Raw genomic sequence first — 21,126 nt, forward strand, 5'->3', positions numbered from 1 at the left:
AATGCCCTGGGTATGACGGTGGTTAGCAATCCGGGGACTTATTTGGGGGTCCCTGCTATTTGGGGTCGGTCGAAAAAGCGTGGGCTTGCTTATGTGAAAGGAAGAGTAATGGAAAAACTTCAAGGGTGGAAACAAAGTACTCTATCCCGTGCCGGTAAAGAGGTTTTAATTAAGGCTGTTATCCAAGCTATTCCGGCGTACCCAATGTGCATTTTCAAATTCCCTGCCGTCGTTTGTCAGGAATTGGATGCGTTAGTGGCTGGATTTTGGTGGGGTTGCAAGGAAGGAGCCCAAAAGATTCATTGGGTCTCTAAAGAGGTTTTGGGTTTGCCAAAAGACTTGGGTGGTTTAGGCTTCAGAAACTTTATGGAATTTAATGATGCTCTGCTTGCTAAACAATGTTGGCGTTTAATCACGGAACCGGACTCGCTGTGGGCTAGGGTGATGAAAGCCCGGTATTTTCCCCATTGCTCGATATGGGATGCGAAGAAAGGTGGTCGGGCTTCTTGGGCATGAACCAGCCTCATCTGTGGCAGGGACGTGATCAAGGAGGGTTCCCATTGGCAGATTTTGGGCGGTCAGGAGGTGAGGGTGTGGCCGGATAGGTGGCTTCCTTCATTGCCCCTTGGTCATCCGGTGCCGGTTGGCCAGGTTGCGGTTACTCCCAGTTTAAGGGTCAATGCGCTTATCTGTCCGGAGTTGGGGCGGTGGAATCTTAGCTTTTTACAACCTTTCATATCGGGGGAGGCTTTGAAGGCTATTGAGGAGACACCTTTGGGGGATCTAAGTCGCAATGATAGGCTTATCTGGGATGTGAGTAAGAACGGTACTTATTCGGTCAAGTCGGGTTATAGATGGCTGCAAGGTAGATCACTGGCTAGGCGGGACAAGCGTCGGCCTTCTGTTCGTGGGGTTCCCAAGGCGTTTTGGAAGGGGATTTGGAAGCTGGAGGTGCCCCCCAAGTTGCGACATTTCATGTGGCTTACGATGCATAATTGTCTTCCTACTCGGGAAGCCTTGTACCGACGACGGTCCTCTCTGAACTCTACGTGTCCTATTTGCTGCTGCCATGATGAAACCATTGAGCACATTTTCCTTGCTTGCTCTTGGGTTGAGCCAATTTGGTTTGGTGGGGCTTTGGGGTATAAACTGGATCGTCTTTCTCTCCCGTCTTGGCTGGAATGGATTCAGAAGGTATTCTCTTCGACTTTATGCAACTTTGGAGATACAACGTGGAGACAATCGTATATTGTTTGTACCTGTTGGTGTATTTGGAAAGCTCGTTGTGATTTTGTCTTCAAAGGGATGTCTGTTAACCCTTTAAAAGTATTGGCTGATGTTTCTGCGGCTATGAGCTCGTTTCTTGGTGCTAAGGCAATGGCTGGGGTTAGGGGAAGGGGTGACGGGAGAAGGGGTACCCAGGTGGCGCGGTGGTGTGCTCCGGCCTCTCCTTTTGTGAAGATTAATGTGGATGCTAGTTGGTCCAAGGTCTCAAAGATGGGATTTGTGGGTTTGATTGCGCGGGACATGGAAAGAAAATTCGTGGCTGCAGCGCGGTATGCTATATCTGCTCCTTCTGCTGCTGCAGCGGAGGCTTATGCGTTGCTGTACGGGTGCCAACTTGGTGACGAGTTGGGAGTAAGGTATGTAATTCTTGAGTCGGACTCCCTTGAAGCGATTAATTGTTTATCTAGTTCGCTGTCTAGGGGTAGTTGGGAGGCATTCCCGGTGCTGGCTCGGGTTAAACAATTGGGGGGGAAGTTCTTTGATTGTCGATGGTCTTGGGTGCCCCGTTCTGCAAATGGCGTGGCTCACAAGATTGCATCGAGTGGTTTTACGGAGATGAGTGATGTCGTTTGGGTCGTTAGGCCCCCATCTTCGTTGGTCTTTGTATTGAATAATGACGGACTACCTTGTCCTCATTAACTTGAGTTGGTGGTGCCAGGGGTGACACCTCTACTTGGTGGAGGGGTCTTTGTGGTTTTCCCATTGTCGCTGTCTGTTTATTGTATGTATGTTTGCCTCTCTGTAGGCCTTTTATGATATGGTTTTTGGTGTTCAAAAAAAAAAAAAAAAAAGATTGGAAAGAAAAAAAGAAAAGAAAAGAAAAACCTATTCAATCTCAGCGGTACAACATTATTAATTCATCCAATCTATGAGAATGTAATTCCCATATTTTTTTATAAATTGAAGATCCCTTTGCTTAAAGAATCTAAATATATACGTAATAGTAGGGATGATAATTTTAACCGTTAAAATTGATAATCGTGGATAACCGCTCAAATGGATTGGATTTGGGTATGACAATTCGAGTATATTTTGGATATGGGGAAAAATCGTGAATAATATTCGGTTTTAGTTTTGGATATGGTTATAGGGATTCCCAATCCATATCTGTCCCCGAATCCAAACCGAATTATTTATAATATAATTATATATAATTAATAGTGTATATATATAATTATATATAATATAATTGTATTATATATATATATATGTGTATTATTCACTGAATCCATTACCTTGTGAATACAAAAGTTACACTATGTGAGTTGCATTTTGTGGGCAAGTTAAAAAGTTTTGATATGAATCAAAATCTATGAGAATCCAGACCAATGGTACTTATAGGAGATATCAGCCAACATTATAAATGTTTAACTTTAATTTTTATGTTTCATAAGATCCATTCATTAAATCATTTTATACATCAAATATTTAATGATGAAATTAATATTTATTAAATTATCATGCGTTAATTGAACGAATATAATTTTGGTATTGATGAAGATGGGTATAACCGTTAACCGATAAGGAAGCTGTTATCCGATGGGTATGGTTATGGATAATATCCGATGGTTAATTAACGGTTATGGATATGATTAATTTTCGTGATTATGAGAATGAATATAGAATTTTCGTTCTCAAACCGAACCGTTAACAAATCTACGTAATAGTGATGCTAAAGGTCGAATAATATGCAATCATGCATGCAGATGACAGTATGGTGGACCATTTGTTGCATAAAAAATATTGATTAAGAAAGTTTCATAATGCGGTGTATAATATGGACCCATTCTTGCCTTTGTTTATTCATGATCGATGATTGGATGGTGGATCTGTAACCCCCATCAACGGCCACCACCCCTGCAACTGCCTCCGTACGGTTTGGAAGTGACAAAAAGAAAATTAATAAAAAAAATAAAAAGGGTTCACACCCTTGATCTCATTGTATATCCTTTGCTCTGCTGTTACGTTTATAAGCAAACAGTACCTCAGATAAAAAATTAAAAAAAAAAATCAAATCTGATCTGAAAAAATAATTCTGAGGAGCTGGTGTGTTATTGGAGTATCATTATCTGCTGGCAGCCAGAGCAGGTACGTAGAATATTTACGTGAGTGAAGTGTGAGTAAAGTTCGAGTCTGACTTGTTAAAGATAGGACACTAACTGCAACTTTTATCAACCTGTACCGACCAATCTTCACATTCATATTTCCCCACGATCCCACATGGATTTTTAGTATGATAAGATATTACGATACAAGCGATACTAAAAAAAAAAAAGAAATTGGTCATACATATATATGACTTTCAGTACCCAGATGAATGTTCTTAATCATTCATATATCTCCCGCAATTCCGTGTTTAATTGGATAACATGTTTCGATTTAATGATAATGAGAAAAGAGAGACCGTCATATACAACTTCAAGTGTACAAATGAATGTTCTTAATAATTTGAGCTGCTCGCTTCTTGCAATAACATGGTTTGTTAAACAAGACTTTGCCAATTTACTCTGTTTGAGCTAAGTCGATGGGACTCTCGTGGATATTGGTAGATGGATGAATAATGTTAAATCGGTGAGGATATCTGAGTTCCTTGTACCTTTCAGGTAGATTGATAAAGTACTTCACATGCTACCACTATAAGCAATACTCTTTGTAATAATGGGATTTTCTCTTAAAACACTTTGCAAAAATGGATCAAGTGGTTAATTATGACATCTCCTTCCCCACATAGAACTTGCAACAAAAAACAATTACAAAATAATAATAAAAAATAAAAAAACATAGAATTGCACCTCAAGATATTATGTGGAATCAAACAAGCTTATGTTCATTTGGTTTTTCGGTTCTCAGTTTTCATTTCTCAAAAGAAATTTGTGTAAAGATAATCATAAACCCCAACAACCACGATTAAGTTAACAAATCACGAACATAAAGAACGTCCCTACTCTCCCGTTAGAATCGAAGTGGAACACATACAAGTAATCTTTGTTTAACAATGAGTACACTATCTAAGATACGAACCCTGTTTCAATTCTGTATCGATTGAAATAATTCATCTTTCTATTAGACTTTTCTGAACCAATTGAATTTAATAATCGGTTACAACTACATTATCCTAATCATATTAGTGTTTAGAAAAAAATTATTAAATATTAAACATCCAAAAAGTGCAACACCTTCTCTGGCCTTATCATTTTGGGCTATTGATATTCCCTACAACTTACCATAGATTTGATAACTGAAATCATGAACATGCCAGAGAACAATGCCAGAACGGATAACGTTTGCATCAATAATTTTTAATCACTGCATTTATTGAAAAAAAAAAAACAAAAAAGAACGAAAAGAAAAAGAAAAAAAATCATATATACAGAAGAATATAAGGAACTTCCTTTGTTTCTTTTTGAGATTTTGAATTATATTCCGGGCAAAAACAAAAATACAAGAAACCCGGGCACTGACATTATGTTGTTCCTCATTTTTTTTTCGACCATTTAATTTTTAATGTACCTCAAAATATTAATTATATATTCGCTTGCTTTCTTCTGGTTTCTGGGTGCTAACAGTCACCGGCGACTGGCTCTTCCGGTCGGTACATCAAACAGCTCAGCTCCGGCCTCAGCTTATCTTTCCATATTTGCGGCCCGCATTCAGCTTCCCTTTGCCTTAATTTCAACTCCACCACAACCAGCTTCTCCGTTAACCGGTAAATCCCAATCATTACAACAAAATTCCCATTCTGCCCCGCCAGTTTCGCCCCCCAGCTCTTCTTCTCCGTCACCGCCACGTCCCCCGCCCTAGCCACCTCCTCCACCTTCTCCATTATCCTCTCCGGCGTCTCCGCAGACACGAACCGCTCCCCGCAGTCCGATATCCCGGACTTGCTAAACAAACCCGATATATCGAACCCCGACGAGAACGAAATCAAATCAAACGCATTCAACGACGACGTCTCGTCGCTGTCCCCATCCCGCATGTCCTTCAAGTCAAAGTCCTCGAAGTGGAATTTAATCTCCTGGTACCCCTTCGCGAACCACGGGTCCTTCAAAATCTCGTCAACGGTTATCCGCGTCTCGGAGTTCGTGTCGAGAAGCCGAGATATCAGGCGCTTCAGATCGGGCGACGTCCATTTGGGGACCCGATAATCTCCCTTGTAAATTTTCCGGTACATCACCATGAGATTCGGGTCGTTAAACGGCAGGTAACCGGCGTTAAGCACGAACAAAACGATGCCGCACGACCAGATGTCGATCTTCGCGCCGTCGTACCCCTTCTTCTCGAGAATCTCCGGCGCCACGTACGCAGGAGTCCCGCAAAGCGTGTAGAGGAGACCGTCGGGCCGGACCTGCTCCGTCACGGCGCTGAGCCCGAAGTCCGAGACTTTCAAATTCCAGTTCTCGTCGAGGAGCAGATTCTCAGGTTTCAAATCACGGTGGAACACTCCCCGCGAGTGGCAGTATCCGACGGCGGAGATCAGCTGCTGGAAGTACCGACGGCTGAGATCCTCGCTGAACCGGCCCTTCGAGATCTTTGCAAAGAGCTCTCCGCCTTTTGCGAACTCCATGATGAAATAGATCTTGGTCTTCGTCGCTAAAACCTCGAACAGCTTCACGATATGCGGGTGGCGCAGCCGGCGCATGATAGAGATCTCCCGCTTAACGTGAGCCGTGAACCCGTCCTTCACGACCTTCTGCTTGCTGACGGCCTTGATCGCCACGCTCTGCCCCGTGTGGACATTCCGAGCGTGGTACACCTTCGCGAAAGCCCCGCAGCCCAGAAGCCTCCCGACCTCGTACTTCCCGAATAGGTTGACCTCGCCGGCGCTGGAGCCGTAGCTGTTATCGGCAACGACCTCGATCTCCGGCATGGCTCCCGAATTTTTCGGAGACTACAAAAAAATAATCCCAATTACTCCCCTCGCATTCGGGGCCTAAATCGAGCTCCGAAACGATTTCCCGACAAAATCTCAACGGCGTAGTTTGGATTCGAAACAGACGAAGTTCCAAAACGGATTTTTAGTTCGGAAAAAACAATTGTAATTTTTTCGAAACAGGATCGCTCTGTCGATTGCAATTGTTCGAGCTATTTAAAGTGGTTGGGGTTCACATGTCCAGGTGTCCGACGTGGAAACCAATTGCGACCACCCACGTGTCCAGTTTTTTTTTTTTTGGTGGAAACTCCCACGTGTCAAGGTTTCTTCGCGGAAGCGGTTTCCTCGTGTTTTCTTTCATATGGTGTAACTTGCGTACGGTGTTCCCTAATCGTTGACCGCTGATATGTGATTTGCTGACCGAGTATTTGAATCTGACACTAGTCGCGCGTTTATCCGACGGCGAGTGTAAACGCCCTGCTTTACGCAGAGTTTTGATATAATTTTCTTGCATTGAACCGTGTAGCGCGTGTTCTGTAACTACCCAGAAGGTATAAATTAGATCCATAAGAACATTCTATTTTTTTTTTTAACTGTGAAATTATAAAATATGCCTTTCTAGTTCTTAAAGACGAATATTCCAATCTAATAGTAATATAAATTATATGGTATACAAATATTTCAATCTAATCTAACGAACGTGGCTTACTATCAATTGTTCTCATTTATAAAAAAATTGCTTTTACTTCTTCATTCAGTCGTGGTAATCAAGTAACAAGTGGCCTTAACAATATGATCCCAATTCTTGAGTTTTATGATGGTAATTTTCATACAATGAATGATCAATTATTTGAGAAGTTTTTCAGTGTGCTAGAAACATGATCTGGTACACTAAATATTGAAAACTTTTTCTTTTCAAGTATGTTATACTTGATATGCCAGAACATGTTCTCGGCACAGTAAAACATCTCTCCAATTATTTAAAACAAATGTAAATAATTGATAGGAGAGTGGGAATGACAAAAAGTAGAGGCTTTCCACAAATAATACAAATAACTCAATTTTTGCATACTCGCATTATTTTGGCAATTTTGGTAAAGGAATCAAACTTTAAGTTGTTTGGTTTTTATGTATGGCGATCAAACTCATTCCAACTACTGCGAAATGCCTAATACTTAATCTCGTATATTTTCTTTCATGAACTGGTTAATTAACTTGAGTTTATCATGTTCTCTTTATCCAATTTATTTCAATCAATCGCTTTTTTCTTGTCACATCTCCCAGTAGCGGACGTTGTTGGGATTATGTTTTACTTTAGTTTCTTTTTGTTAGGATTTAGGCTTATTGAGAAAGAAAGGAAAAAGTGGTTGAACTTTAACTATTCCATGTGCCTTTGTCGGATTTGGATCTTCTCCTGAGCCCAAGGTGAAGATCCCCCTAACTAAGGAGTGTGGGCCGTTGGATGAAAATCCAACGATTACAAACAAGAGGTCCTTTTAAAATTATAATAATTATAGCCGTTGAATTTTCACCCAACGACCTACACTCCTTGGTCAGAATGATCCTCACCTTGGGTTCATGAGAGGATCCAAATCTGCCTTTGTCCATCTGTTGAGATTGGTATTGAAAAGATTACATCCAACGGCCCACACTTCTTGGTCAGAAGGATCCTCACCTTCAGGATCCAAATCCGCCTTTGTCCATCTGTCGAGATTGGTATTGAAAAGATTACATACAGGATCATCCCATCTAATCGGAAAGACTAATTTAATTAACTTTTGATCATAACCTTCACTGATTACATGTGAAACACTTGCAATATGAAAACGTTAAAAAAACAGCAAAGTGGTCCGTGCATGCATGAATGAAAATTTGCATGTGAAAGAAATGAGAGTGGATCAAGGAGCTCAAATCTCACTGCTCCAACTGCACCTTTAATTGGTTAGGTCTGATTTCTCCCACATTTTGACTCAAATGTAAAACACGAGTCATGACACACTATGTGTGGCAGAGTAAACCTATTAAGAATAAATCTCATATTGATAGAATAAGATATTTTAATTCCGTCTATAAGTAAGTTGAGTTTCTCTTCATATTACCAATTAGTTTTATGGTAAAACCTTAACTTTTTTCATTGTACCAAAGCTAGTTGTCCCGCATGTGAAGCTCAAGAGCCACACATGCTCAACGTTACTCGATTTGTGTTATCTACGTGCTAGATTTGAAAATTCAGTACACGTGAGAGGAAGTGTTAAGAGTATCAAACCCACGTTAGGGAAATAAGAGACCTCGCATGTGCTTATATATTTGAGTTACTCTTCATATTACTAATTGATTTTATAATGAAACCTCAACTTTATTTGTAGTATCAATATTTTATTATATCAATGCTTTCATTTCCCACCGGATGATGTAAATGATACTCATAAGATCTCCCTTTATCATAAAGGTTATCATAAAGTGAACATGAACTCTAAGCCAAATCAAGAATAGGGGGATATCATAAATCACAATAATCACATTCTAAATTTAGTATAAAAGACAAAAAAATAAATATTCTACTGTTGAAAGAGTACAATTATTTGTAGGTAAAGTGAATTTACATTGTCGTATTTTCCTTGTGCACTGGTCCCCATGTTTAATTCAAAATACTTAGGGAAAAAAAGAAGAAGATGAGATGCATCACAGAAGAAAAAAAGTGCGAAAATCACTTTCATGAATCGTGGTATACATAAACACCCAGATATATAACCAATTTGTAAGGGTTTAGCACTCTATCATTGATTTCTCCCACTTAACCTTTGCATATACATTAATCCAGAACGTAGAAAAGTTAAAGTACTGATAAATTAATTGCAAACAAGCTCACTAATAGAAGATTAAGCTGGCTTAACCTAATGACTGAACTATGAACATGTTTAAACACTAAATCCAATAAGGGAATCACTTAACATGACACCCTAGCTATTTGTTAGCAATTTACCTATTTGTTGTTGGCTGTTTCCCATCTCTCTATCTACACTCGCGTCCTATCAATTTAAAAGTGACGAGAACATTGACAATAGAGGATTTATGATTCTAACATCGAGTGATCCTAATATAAAAGCACTAAATAAAGGTTGTCTTTATTAATTTTTTAATTAAAAATGATCTCCCTCACGTGGCCTTATAAGAAGACTTATTTTTAATTATTTTGTTTTAAATAACTTGACTCAAAACGACGTCGTTTTGGTCAACTCTTAAAAAAAAAAAAAAAAGGTCTTATTCTCCTTCATTAATCATTTGCAAAAGCAAAACCTATCCAAATTTGGGTGGTCCTCGCAAGTCTTCACAACCACTTATTCGGACTACCGGGACCACCCTAGTTCCTTAATACATCCACCACTGAACATTGAGAAGATTTGAATTCTCTCTCCTCCCTTTTCCCCTCCTCTCTCTGATTCCTCTTCTTCTCTCTCTCTCTCTCTACAGAAAAGGTAAAACAAGATGATGATGTGGCTTAATCTTGAGAGTTCAAATAGAAGGGGAAGGGAAGATGGGGGGAGAGAATCCAGATTTGAAGTGAAGTACCCAAAAATAGCAGAAGCAAGTAAATTTCTGTGAAAATTTGATGAAATTTCACATCTATTGTGGGTTTTCACATTGGAAGAAAGCGAACCAGATGATTATGTGGATTGTAAAGTTGTAGTCTCTTTTGTGAGTAACTAATTCACATGTCTGTTTGCATGAATTGTCATAGAAAGAGAACCATATGATTATGTGGACGTGATGCATAATGCATAATAAAAATTAACAAATAATTAGTTGATTACAATTGTCATGAATTATTAAATTATTTATAGTACGATGGGATCATGGATAATTATATGTTGAAAACGATGTATTAGAAATAAGTTGCTTCAAATGTTGGAAATGCATATGCCCATGTGTTTGTAGATATGTTGAATTATTGTAGATGGGGTTTACGTGATGCGAGCCTCACCAGCTTAGCTTGATACAATTATTAGTTATTCACAATTTAACGTGTGAGTTTGGATTTTTTTTTTTTAGTTGAAAAGAAATTTTATTAAGAATGCTCAAGAACTTACATATACGTTTGATATACATATCAAACGTTGATTTCAGAACAAATTTTACCGTGAAAGAACCAAAGAATGATCGATGGAAAAGAAATAAGAGGTCAACATATCAAAATACTCACTATAACTCCACAATTATAACCTTAATCATAAATACAAAGGCAATTTCCCAAACATAGAAGACTCACATCTAACCAACATGGATGATAACACTCATGTAGAGGCGGATCTATTAGGCCATCTCCAACCGAAGGCTGGTTAGATGACTTATTTTAGTCCTTTGGCTTTCCATGAAATTAATATTTTAATGAACAGTACATGGCCATATTTCTTACCATCTCCAACCGAAGGCTGGTTAGATGACTTATTTTAGTCCTTTGGCTTTCCATGAAATTAATATTTTAATGAACAGTACATGGCCATATTTCTTACCATCTCCAACCGAAGGCTAAAGGCCCATAGGGTCATAGGGCTCGTTTTAACCCTGTCACAAAAAACCGTCTCTAACCGAGGGCCAAAGGGCTATAGTATGGAATGTGAAGAATTGAAATAAAATGAGGTAAGATAGTATGGAATAGTGAAAAATATGTGAGAAATGGTTTAGGAAAAAATTAGAAATTAAAAAAAAAAAAAATCCAAAAAAGAAAAGAAAAGTGGGATGGGCATTAAAAACAAAAAATAGGCTGGGACAAAAAAATAAAAAATAAAAAAAAACGTAAGCCCTAAACCTTAAGGTGGGTTGGGCAAATGGAAAAGAACAAAAAGAAAAAAAAAAATGAAATTGGGCTAGCCAGCGGTCTGGCTGGCTCATTTAGGCTAGTCGGTTGGTCCTTTGGCCCTTTTTGTCCAGTAGGGCCCACGAGCCATTTGGCCAGGCTCTCAGTTGGAGACAGTTTTCGAGCTATTTTTTGTCCTCTGGCTCTTTGGACCCATTCGGGTTAAAGATGACCTTAAGGGACCAATGCGGTCCTAGAACCATCTAAGGGCTCAGAAAAGTGGCTATGAAAACCTCCAAGGACCACCCAAATCTTGGTTGTGGTGAAGGAGCAGAGCAACAATGGCTGCATTTTTTTTTGTGATTGGACATCCGATCACATCTCTTTGGTTTAACCTTCACGTGAAGTAAGAACCGATCCCATCCGGACCCAATAAAATTGAGCTTGCTGAATAAGGGATCTGGCTCGTTGAATTTTGATCCAACGACTACAAATAAGGGGCCCTTTAAAAGTTATAATAATTGTAGTTGTTTGATCAAATTTCAACGACCCGAATCCTTTGCTCAGTAGGCTCAGTATATTTGGGTCTGGAGGGGATTTGGTTCCTGTGAGGTTCTTCAATCTATACACACTGGTGGCTGAGGTGGGACCCAATTCAAAGTAAAAATCGGGAAGAGATCCTATCTGGATCTCTTCCACCAAATCCACACAATCATTAAATCTGGGTCCTTGAAATTTGATCCAACGATTACAAACAGAAAGCCCCTTTAAAAATTATAATAATTTTAGCTGTTGGATCAAATTTTAAGGACCTAAAAGGAATTCCTCATATCCAAGGCAGCTTACCACAAACACCCCACCCCATACGACTAGTTGGGGGGGGTTGTTTGATAGTGACTTCTTTCATTTGGTAGGGCGACGAAAGGCTACTTCAATCTAGGAAACAGCTGTAAACTCAAGAAGGTCGCCTTTGGAAGCGTTCGCCGATAACCAAAGCGCCACTCCTTCTTGACTATGTCTATTTCTGTATTAGTTAACGGTTAAGCGATATTTATATTAAAAAAAGATCTTATTTCCATACTACTTGTGAGTAAGGAACTCTTAAATCACGGTTTATCACGATAGAAATTCCAATCAATGGTTGGATGATCAATACCATGGAACTATTCCACTGCTGAATGACGGAAAGCTCTGACTCCCTACTTTCCTGAAACCAAAGCTGTAGAAAGCTGGCCGAGTTAAATAAAACAGGACAAAGAAGCTCCTTTTTTCAGGAGCTTCGCCGAGTCCGCCAGACGAAAAATCAATTTAGACTTTGAAAAAGGGAAAGATTATATCAAGGGAGTCCTAATCTCATTCAAGTAATCATTTTGTTTTGCCTTTGAGATTCCTCAACTCTTCCAACCAATAAAAAACATTAAATTTACCCTCCTCCTCTATGCTTATTGTTGACTGCTGCCCAGTGGACCTATAATCTTTGTTGGCATTTGGGTTTGGACTCTAGTTTGCATACGTCTTCCATTATTCTCTTCGATCCCAAAACCCTAATTAGAGTTTAGTTTTGCAAGTTTTTCTTGGGGTGCCTAGTTTATTTATTAGTGCATGTTGTGAGGACTTGTCACTCAAGTGATCAACATAGTGTTTGTCTTTGTATTAACGGTAAGAGTTACACATTATGTAGTTATACTTCAAGACAACAAATTTTTTTTTTTTTTTGATAGATAGATAGTGACTTTGTCATTTTTTTTAATGTTATTTCGGTAAGAGTTTTGATAGTCTCGCATTCACGGTAAGAGTTACACATTATGTAGTTATACTTCAAGACAACAATTTTTTTTTTTTTTTTTTGATAGATAGATAGTGACTTTGTCATTTTTTTTAATGTTATTTTGGTCTAATTTTTTTTTTTTTTGAAGCTTTAAAGTTAGGACCACCTCATACTAAAATCTTGAATCCGCACTGCACTCATGAGGACTAAATATGCAAGCCGAACGACTATTGTAAATGTAGCATGAGGAATAGACTGCACCACCCTCTGCTTCACAAGTCAAGTGCCTATAGCATTGGCCTGCTAACAAACGACTAAAGGGATTTCTTTCCTATAAATAGTGAAGTCATACAAGAGAAAGAAAAATGCTAAGGGCACCAGTTATATTAATGTCTCATCTGATGTGGCAAGTGATGTGTATGTGTCATGTACGTGTCATGTCAATTAATGAATTTATCTTATGGGATGTTAATTGTATGAATCATTTGTCACATCATGTGGTTTACTAATATCATACAAAAATGTGTTCTTCCTAACATTACTATAAAGAAAACTAGGATAATTATTTGACAATTGTTCTATATTTCTTTTTCACATATAATTGTTCTATATTAAATGAAATATAGAACAATTATATGTGAAATAATGAAGTATAGTTGTAGAAGCACAGGTTTTATCCTATTCATAATATGTTGGACTGTTGCTAATTATTTGACAATTGGTATGGATTAATAAATGTGTTTGGTTCAAAATTCAAAACATAGATGTTATCGACAAAAAATCTATTTATTGTTTGATTTGAATTGTTTATTCATAATTTTCAATAGGAGTAATGTTAGTGATATCAATTATTTAGACTAAATTTTATAAACTAAATACGTGATTGACGATTGAATTAGTACTTAAGTGTTGATTTACGTGTTTATTTTCTATTGGTGATACATCGCATAATTTTCAATTTTAGTCCAAAAATTTAACCTACCTAACATTACTCTCCCCAACAAATGTTAACGACGAAATAAGTGTTGCCTAGGAATAATAGGTGTAAAAACTAGTTTTATGTATGATTACAAAAAAGAAATTGTTATTGGTACTTAAAATTCTCATTTTGCACTACAAACTTTCTATAATTAGAAGAAAAATGCACTTATAATTGTGGTGATGCCATAATTTCAAGTCCTTATCTTCCTGAAAATTTGAAATTGGAGTCTGCTGGTGGCTATATATTTACAAGTAAATGTTGGCTTGGAAGGAATTCGTTAGAAACTTCCCACGTCAAATTCTCATATCGGGGTTCTGTTTGCTTGCTGTATTTGCTCTCAGTGAAGGAGGGTTGTTCTTTGTTGTTTAGAAGAGAACGCGATTTATATTGCCTATGATGCTCTCGTAACCATGCGTCTAATTAATGGATCTCGTTTCTTCTTAATCTAAATATTTTTACTATCTCATTCAAAGACATCTTAAGAAAATCACTTAAATCTAGTGTCATTTACTTAACAAACAATTACATAATAAATAGACACAAAACACATAAAATAAACGTTCATGATGATGATCATATAGTTAAACGGTTATGAATTTCAACGATTTTATGTACGAATGATTCTTAGATGGTGATTTAAAAATTAGACGGTTTGACTACTCAGTACTACGGTCTGGTGGTAGATTCAAATCTCGTGGTAGATTCAAATTGTGTGGCTTAGCCGAACTCCATCTCCCCCTAGTGTCAAATATATCGATGTACTAAAAAAAAAAAAAAAAAAAAAGTAGACACTTTGGATTATAGAACCTCAATGCGAATACTCTAAACAATAATATATCTTTAAGTAATTTAATTTGACGCTAACTTTATGTTTATGTGGGTTTCACTACCAAATAAAATTCCATTCCGGGAGAAAGGATTTCTTCGAGTGAAATAAGGTTTTGGCCGATAGAATTTCGTCGGGCAAAATTAGTCAGGCAAAGGTTGTAGCTGAAACCTTTGCCCGACAAATTGTAAAACTCTGTTGGGCAAATCTCATTTATTTGACGAAAATATTTTGTCGAGCGAAGTGCGTTGATCAACTTAGCCTGACAAATTTAATTTGGCTGACGACATCATTTCATCGGGTTTCCAAAAAAAAGAAAATAAATTTTTTTTTGCCCCCTAAAATAGTTGTCGGACAAGAAATTAAAAAAAAAAATGCATAATACATGCTCGACAAAAGTATTCGTTGAACAAACTTTTAAATATTTCTTTTAGTTTTAGTTTAATTTAATTATGTAAATTTAATATCAATTTTCACTTAATTTAATGAATTGGGGTTGCTCGACGACGTATTTGTTTGTCTGTCGAGCAAAATTTAGCATAATACATGTCAATTATTCACCTTGGCGTGAAAACTTTGCTCGTTAAAATACTTCGTCGCCTAAAGTCTTTGAAAAAAATTTAAAATGTTAATCACTTTTATCTGACAAAATTTTTATTTTCGTCGGGCAAACTAACGTTACCCAACGAGTTCATGTTCATCACCAAACTTTAGTCGGGCAAATGACAATTTCTAGTAGTGCTTATTGCCATGGTGGTGACCAAAGATAGCTTTCCTTGGGGCCCCCGGGGTGGGTTTGGCTCCGTGTGTTTGTTAAATATGAAAATGTGAGGGTTGAGACGAACAAAGGCATGAATTGCCCCAAATGTGAGACTTTGACATGAGTGGTACTCATGCGAATTATCCAATTCGCTAATTCTTAATTAGTCTTTTTACACGGTTTTATTTTTGACATATCAAACAGTACTGTAAATTTGCAGACTCTTATTCACGTTGGTGTTCAACATTGGATCAGGATCTTCTCCTGATCTAAGGATGAGGATCCTCCTGACCAAGGAGTGTGGGCCGTTGGATGAAAATCCAACGGCTACAAACAGAGGGTCCCTTTAAAGTTATAATAATTATAACCGTTGGATTTTCATCCAACGACCCACATTTCTTGGTCAGGAGGATTCTCATCCTTAGATCAGGAGAGGATCCTGATTCTTCAACATTCACGCAATAAGAGAACACGGCAAATCGGTGCAGTGTTCTGTCCCATTCAAATATTCATGTAATAAAAGGCTATTTGGGACAGAGGCAGATTGTCTGCCCTCCTGTTATCGTGCCCTCTCTATGCCCTCCTATTTGTGCGGTCACAGTTAAACCACGTCAACATTTTATAATCCTATTGCTTTTTGTCTTATTATCTCTATAAAAAATCAATATAAAATATTGACATAACTTAACCGTGACCGCACAAAATTAGATGGCATGAGCAGAGCATCATATTAGGAGGGCAACAATCTGCCTCCATTTGGGACGTTTTCTTTCCCCGCACACGCGCGCAACCAAATGGCAAATCCGTGTTATGGATTTCCTTATTTTTTTTCTTTCACTTGTACGCTTTCTATGCTTGAATTTTTCTTCTACAAGCTTCGGGAAGTGGCTACAAGTAAAGGGTTTTCAAATTCGACTGCTTTTACTCAACGTTTAAAATTGGCCTAAACTGGCGATTTTTTTAATGATTTTGCGATAGCTTTTTGCCTTATTTGTATATTACCTGCTACTGCAGCCTAGGCAATGATTGACATCCATTAGAACTTTTCAGATTATGGTACAAGTTTCTTTCGGCAATTTGCCATGACTTTTTGGTTAAATATATTTACGGCATCATATGTTTAGGGTTGACTGAAATATAATAACCTTGTGGTGACTGACCGAGGTCTGATTTGGTACTGAGGTGATTCTGAAAAAAAGTTGGTATAAAAAAAAGTTAGGAGCTGTTTTTGTGTTTGGTAAACATTCAGCTTCAGTTTTTTTTCACAGTTTTGGATGAAAAAAGCCAAAAACAAGAAGCTGCAAAATCCAGCTTTGAAAAATCGATTTTTTTTCACATCTGTTTTACATAAAAGTTTACCAAACACTATAATACTGTTTTTTTTTTTTTTTCAAAAGCACTTTTACAAAAAAATTTACCAAACACTCTGCTGCTTTATTTCACAGCTGCTTATTCTCACAGCACAGCAGAAACAACTTTTTTTTTTCAAAGCACAGCAATACCAAACCAGCCTTGATTCTTCGATACTTTATATAGACTACAATTAGGGTGTTTTTTTTTTTTTTTTCCTTTATGTAGCATTTGTGAAGTAATAGTTGAAATGAAATGCAACAATTGAAAGAGATTGGTTAGATTCGCACGCGGAAGTCGCTTGGCTTATTGTATATAAATAGTTTTTTTTTTTAATTTTATTTTTAAATTATATATCATAATTTGACATGCATACAAAAGTGTAACATATATATCAAACTGTTATCTATTCAGAAATAGTCATTATGTGTAACAACCAATGTTCTAAAAAAGGGCCTAGATGACCGCCTAGGCGCTGGGCGGTGGTGACCCAAGACGTTTTCTTACAAATCGGTTGGGCTCTAGGCGGCCCTAGGCGGTTTTTTTTAATGAAATTAAAAAAAAAATCCTATCTAAGTCTAAGTGGTTTAAAATTGTGAACTTATTGTACATGTGTTTTCCTACAATACTCCTTACTATGGTTATATGGCATCTAAGCTTAATGTGTTTTTGAATTTTGGACTTGTTGGATACTCCTTTTGCATTTTATCATTCTATTATTATCTTATTCATGGATTTCATATAAGTATAATTTTTTTGTAAGTGTCAGTATGCATTTATTTACAATATATACAAAAAATTTATCTAAATCCCCCTAGCCGCCCGAGACTCAACCTTAATTCCAAATTTTCTATAGAGCACATGAATATATTGGAGTTTATATATCCAACTCAAACACCTACATTGTGTGTACAAGATCCCATATGTAGAGATACAACTTTATTAAACACGTGTTAGCATCACTATTAGGTAGTTCGTACACATATAGATATATTAATTAAGTAATAATTAATAAAGCATCCAACACTCACAATTAGGTGGACCAAGACCCTAAATATATACATGCATCTAGCATAAACATTTAGAGTTTTTATTTTTATTTTTATTTTTTTTTATTACAAGAAAAAAGTGGTATTTATTAATTATCACAAATAATACAAGAGTGTTATTGGATACATTTCTCGGGTGACTAACAAATTGATTTGAAGTGAATTTGCACAATTAAACAAACAAAAATAAACCCGTAAAAGACAATCACAAGCACAAAAGTACAATCACCAAGAACACAATCACTCTTAATATTGATCTATCACAATAAATAATAGACTCAGAAAATTTTAAGTTGAATGCTGCTTAAATATGGTATTTGAGCACTTACGGTGTATAACTGCACAACTAAGTAATGCTCAGCTTAAAAGTCCATTCAACTCTGCTATTGTCTCTTCTTGTATTCTAATCTTTACAACTTCAACTTGCGATTTGATTAAGAAGTTGACTATAGTTCCAAAAACCATAAATCCCAAAACGATCCCACTATTACTATTTTTTAAGAAGTTAGATTTAACTTTTAAGGTTGGCAGTTGTGGGCTAGTGGGATTAATAAACAGAAAGAACATGTTCTAAAGGAAGAGAAGTTTGCAGATTTTGTACCAAGGAAAAGGGAATGACTGCAAATTTCTCTTCTAGTTTATGAACAAATTGAAAGTTTTGTTGGTAGCCACTAAAGAAGTTGTACTCATTTGTCATCCATTGTAATCGTTTAGTTTTTATTAATAAAATCATTTTATCGCTTCATGCAACAAAAAAAAAAAAAATATATATATATATATATATATATATTAATGGCTGCTTGCCTGCTACTCGAGTTCGACATATTTATCGCAAATCAAACCTTGTAGTGGATAATAAATTGGCTTCCCAAACCTAATATTTCAATTTCGTTGTGTAACACGGTTAGCATTTGCTAATTGATTATTGTCTAGTCTTCAAAATTAGCACTCCAGTACATCTTGCATCCCTGTTACAAGAGGAATGAATGCATGATGAGATAATAGCTCTCTCTTTCTTTTTTTCTTCTTCTTTTTTTTTTTTTTTTTTTTTTTTTTTTTTGTAATATAAAAAACGTGTATAAACATATTGAATGTTGTGGGCACTTGCATATATTGCTTGGGCCTGCTAAGTATTTGTTACCAATATATCATTTGGGCCAACTCTGGGATACTATTTAAATTCAAAAAGGCCAGAATTATCAATCTAAACTTACACATCCCAATTGAATTGGGTTGGTTCAACTTTAGATTTTATTCTGTCGATTTTAGGTTGTGAGAATTCACAACTTTGAACATTTTGGAGATGCTCACATTGTTTTGGGAACTCATCAATCATGCTCCCCAATATGAGAAATGGTAAATGGTAAGCTGTCTGTCGTGTCTTGACTAATCAAGAACAAAAAGTGTCACTTGTATATGAAGCAACTGAAGTGTAGCATGAACCAAATTTAGTTTTTAAAATTTTTTTTCCAATGCTAGCAGATTGATTACTGCTTGCGATCATGATCAGATACGGAGTGTTGTGGCGTAAACTTGCAACCAAGTAGAGACTAGAGAGCAATCAGTGTCATGATGGATCATAAGTTGAGTTTGTGACCTCATCATTTTTAAACTGAGATTAAATTAAGTATGCTCTAAGCTCTCAGGTTAGGACGCATTACCTAATAGGTGGATAACAAACCATAAATGGCTCTACTTAAGGAGGATTTTCATGACAACGGTGCACTACTACTGTGATATCATGTGTGAATGATACAATGCATGTGTCAGTTTCTCTCTACGCGGCGTTATTTTAGTGATATAGAACACACAATAACGACGTACTCGTGTCATGTAAGTTACTCATTAGAGATATTGATTAGACGGGTAACCAATTAACACTGAGTTATGACAGTTTCTCTGCGGTTCCAAATATTGGTTCTATTTTGATGCTCTTGTATTTGAAGCAGAGTCTTTATCTTACTATTGGTTTTTATAGATCTGATTAGCTCATTGTATTGTCCAAAACACTGGCTCTGATTGAATATTGAGTGCCTACTTAATATAAAACACAGCTGGCCCTTGTAATTAACCAAACTCGGCAGTTGGCAGTGTCATGTCGTGTGTTGTCGATGGCTTCAAAGTGCTGATGTGTTGGGGGCAGCCGAACCAATTGGTTACATGTAGCTCAAAACCCACGGACGCCAAGTGTTACTTGTTGGAGTTTTAATGGAAAAAACCGTGAGTTCGAATAGAAACAGCCCTAATCACCCCTTTACTTTGTTAACACACATCCAAACAGCCATTTTCTATCCCCATCGTCCTTCATCCATCTGCCATGGCTCCACCATGCTCCCAAAGTATGAAATTCTGAATAAACTCTCTCCATGGCTCCACCATGCTCCCAAAGTATGAAATTCTGAATAAACTCTCTCTCTCTCTCTCTCTCTCTCTCTCACATCAAGGCCTACAATTCTAAATAAACAACTTTAAACCTCCAATCCACTTTTAAACCTCCAATCCACTTTCTCTCTAATTTTCATGTGGCTGCTGTCATAGGAAAATTGCCACATGGATGGAAAGACTTCAAAAACCATCTGAAACACAATCATAAGGAGATGACCATGGAGGAATTGGTTGTGAGACTTCGTATTGAAGGAGATAAAAGGAAGAGTGAGAAGGTTGGTGTGGCTTCATCTATGGAAGCCAAGGCTCACGTCATTGAAGGAGAAACATGAAAGAGAAATTCCCTAGTCAGAAGAAAAGGAACAAGAGGGTAAAAACAAAGAATAAATTGTATAATAGAAAGCCACGACATATAAGACGAATGCACAATAATATTAAAAATTTGCTCTACGGTGTAATATTTTTCATTGATTATGTTGAATCAAAGGAAAATATAGTTGATCCGTTTAACAAAAGTGTGTCAAGATATAGCAAGTAAAATATTCATCAAGGAGAATAGGGCTAAAACAACCACGCATGTATTAATTGGAGTGTTCATGAAGAAGTATTATCAAACACTCCAGTTTATAGTTAAAAACACTTAAAAAACGAATTAATCCAGGTAGAGCTTAGCCTGAAAATATCGGGGTTAAGCTCTGAGGTGGGAAGTACTAATTATTTGCTGGGAAAGCTTCTCAGAACAATCTTACTTAAAAGTTATTTCAAAGATTGCACCTTCCAAAATAAGGGACCTATTCTCCCTTGGTGAAGTAACTCATCCGTATTCTATGTTTTCTTATTACTTCAAGTTTAAAGTAAGTAAACTACTTCAATTGTTGTTTGCATTTCCAATGCCCGGAGCTAACATATACCAATTGACAAGTGATTTTTTTTTTCTTTTCTATTGCGATCTGATTTTTTAAGTGTTTCTGGATAATATTAATAATTGTTGAGGGCCAAGTAGTAGACGTGGAGCTCAGTTTAGAGGGCAGGTTTGCCCTTCTTTCAATCACCA

At 37.0% G+C, this 21,126-nt stretch overlaps 1 protein-coding gene across 1 annotated transcript; it reads right to left on the reverse strand.

Moving 5' to 3' along the window:
* Positions 1-4,653: 4,653 nt before the first annotated feature.
* On the reverse strand, positions 4,654-6,335 carry LOC137722673 (CBL-interacting serine/threonine-protein kinase 14). Its single transcript, XM_068461731.1, has one exon. It carries the CDS (start codon positions 6,152-6,154, stop codon positions 4,847-4,849), a length of 1,308 nt encoding a protein of 435 aa, XP_068317832.1. The 5' UTR covers positions 6,155-6,335; the 3' UTR covers positions 4,654-4,846.
* Between the last annotated feature and the right edge of the window lie 14,791 nt (positions 6,336-21,126).

This window comes from Pyrus communis, chromosome 17 (genome assembly GCF_963583255.1).
Source record: "Pyrus communis chromosome 17, drPyrComm1.1, whole genome shotgun sequence".
Classification (NCBI taxonomy): domain Eukaryota; kingdom Viridiplantae; phylum Streptophyta; class Magnoliopsida; order Rosales; family Rosaceae; genus Pyrus; species Pyrus communis.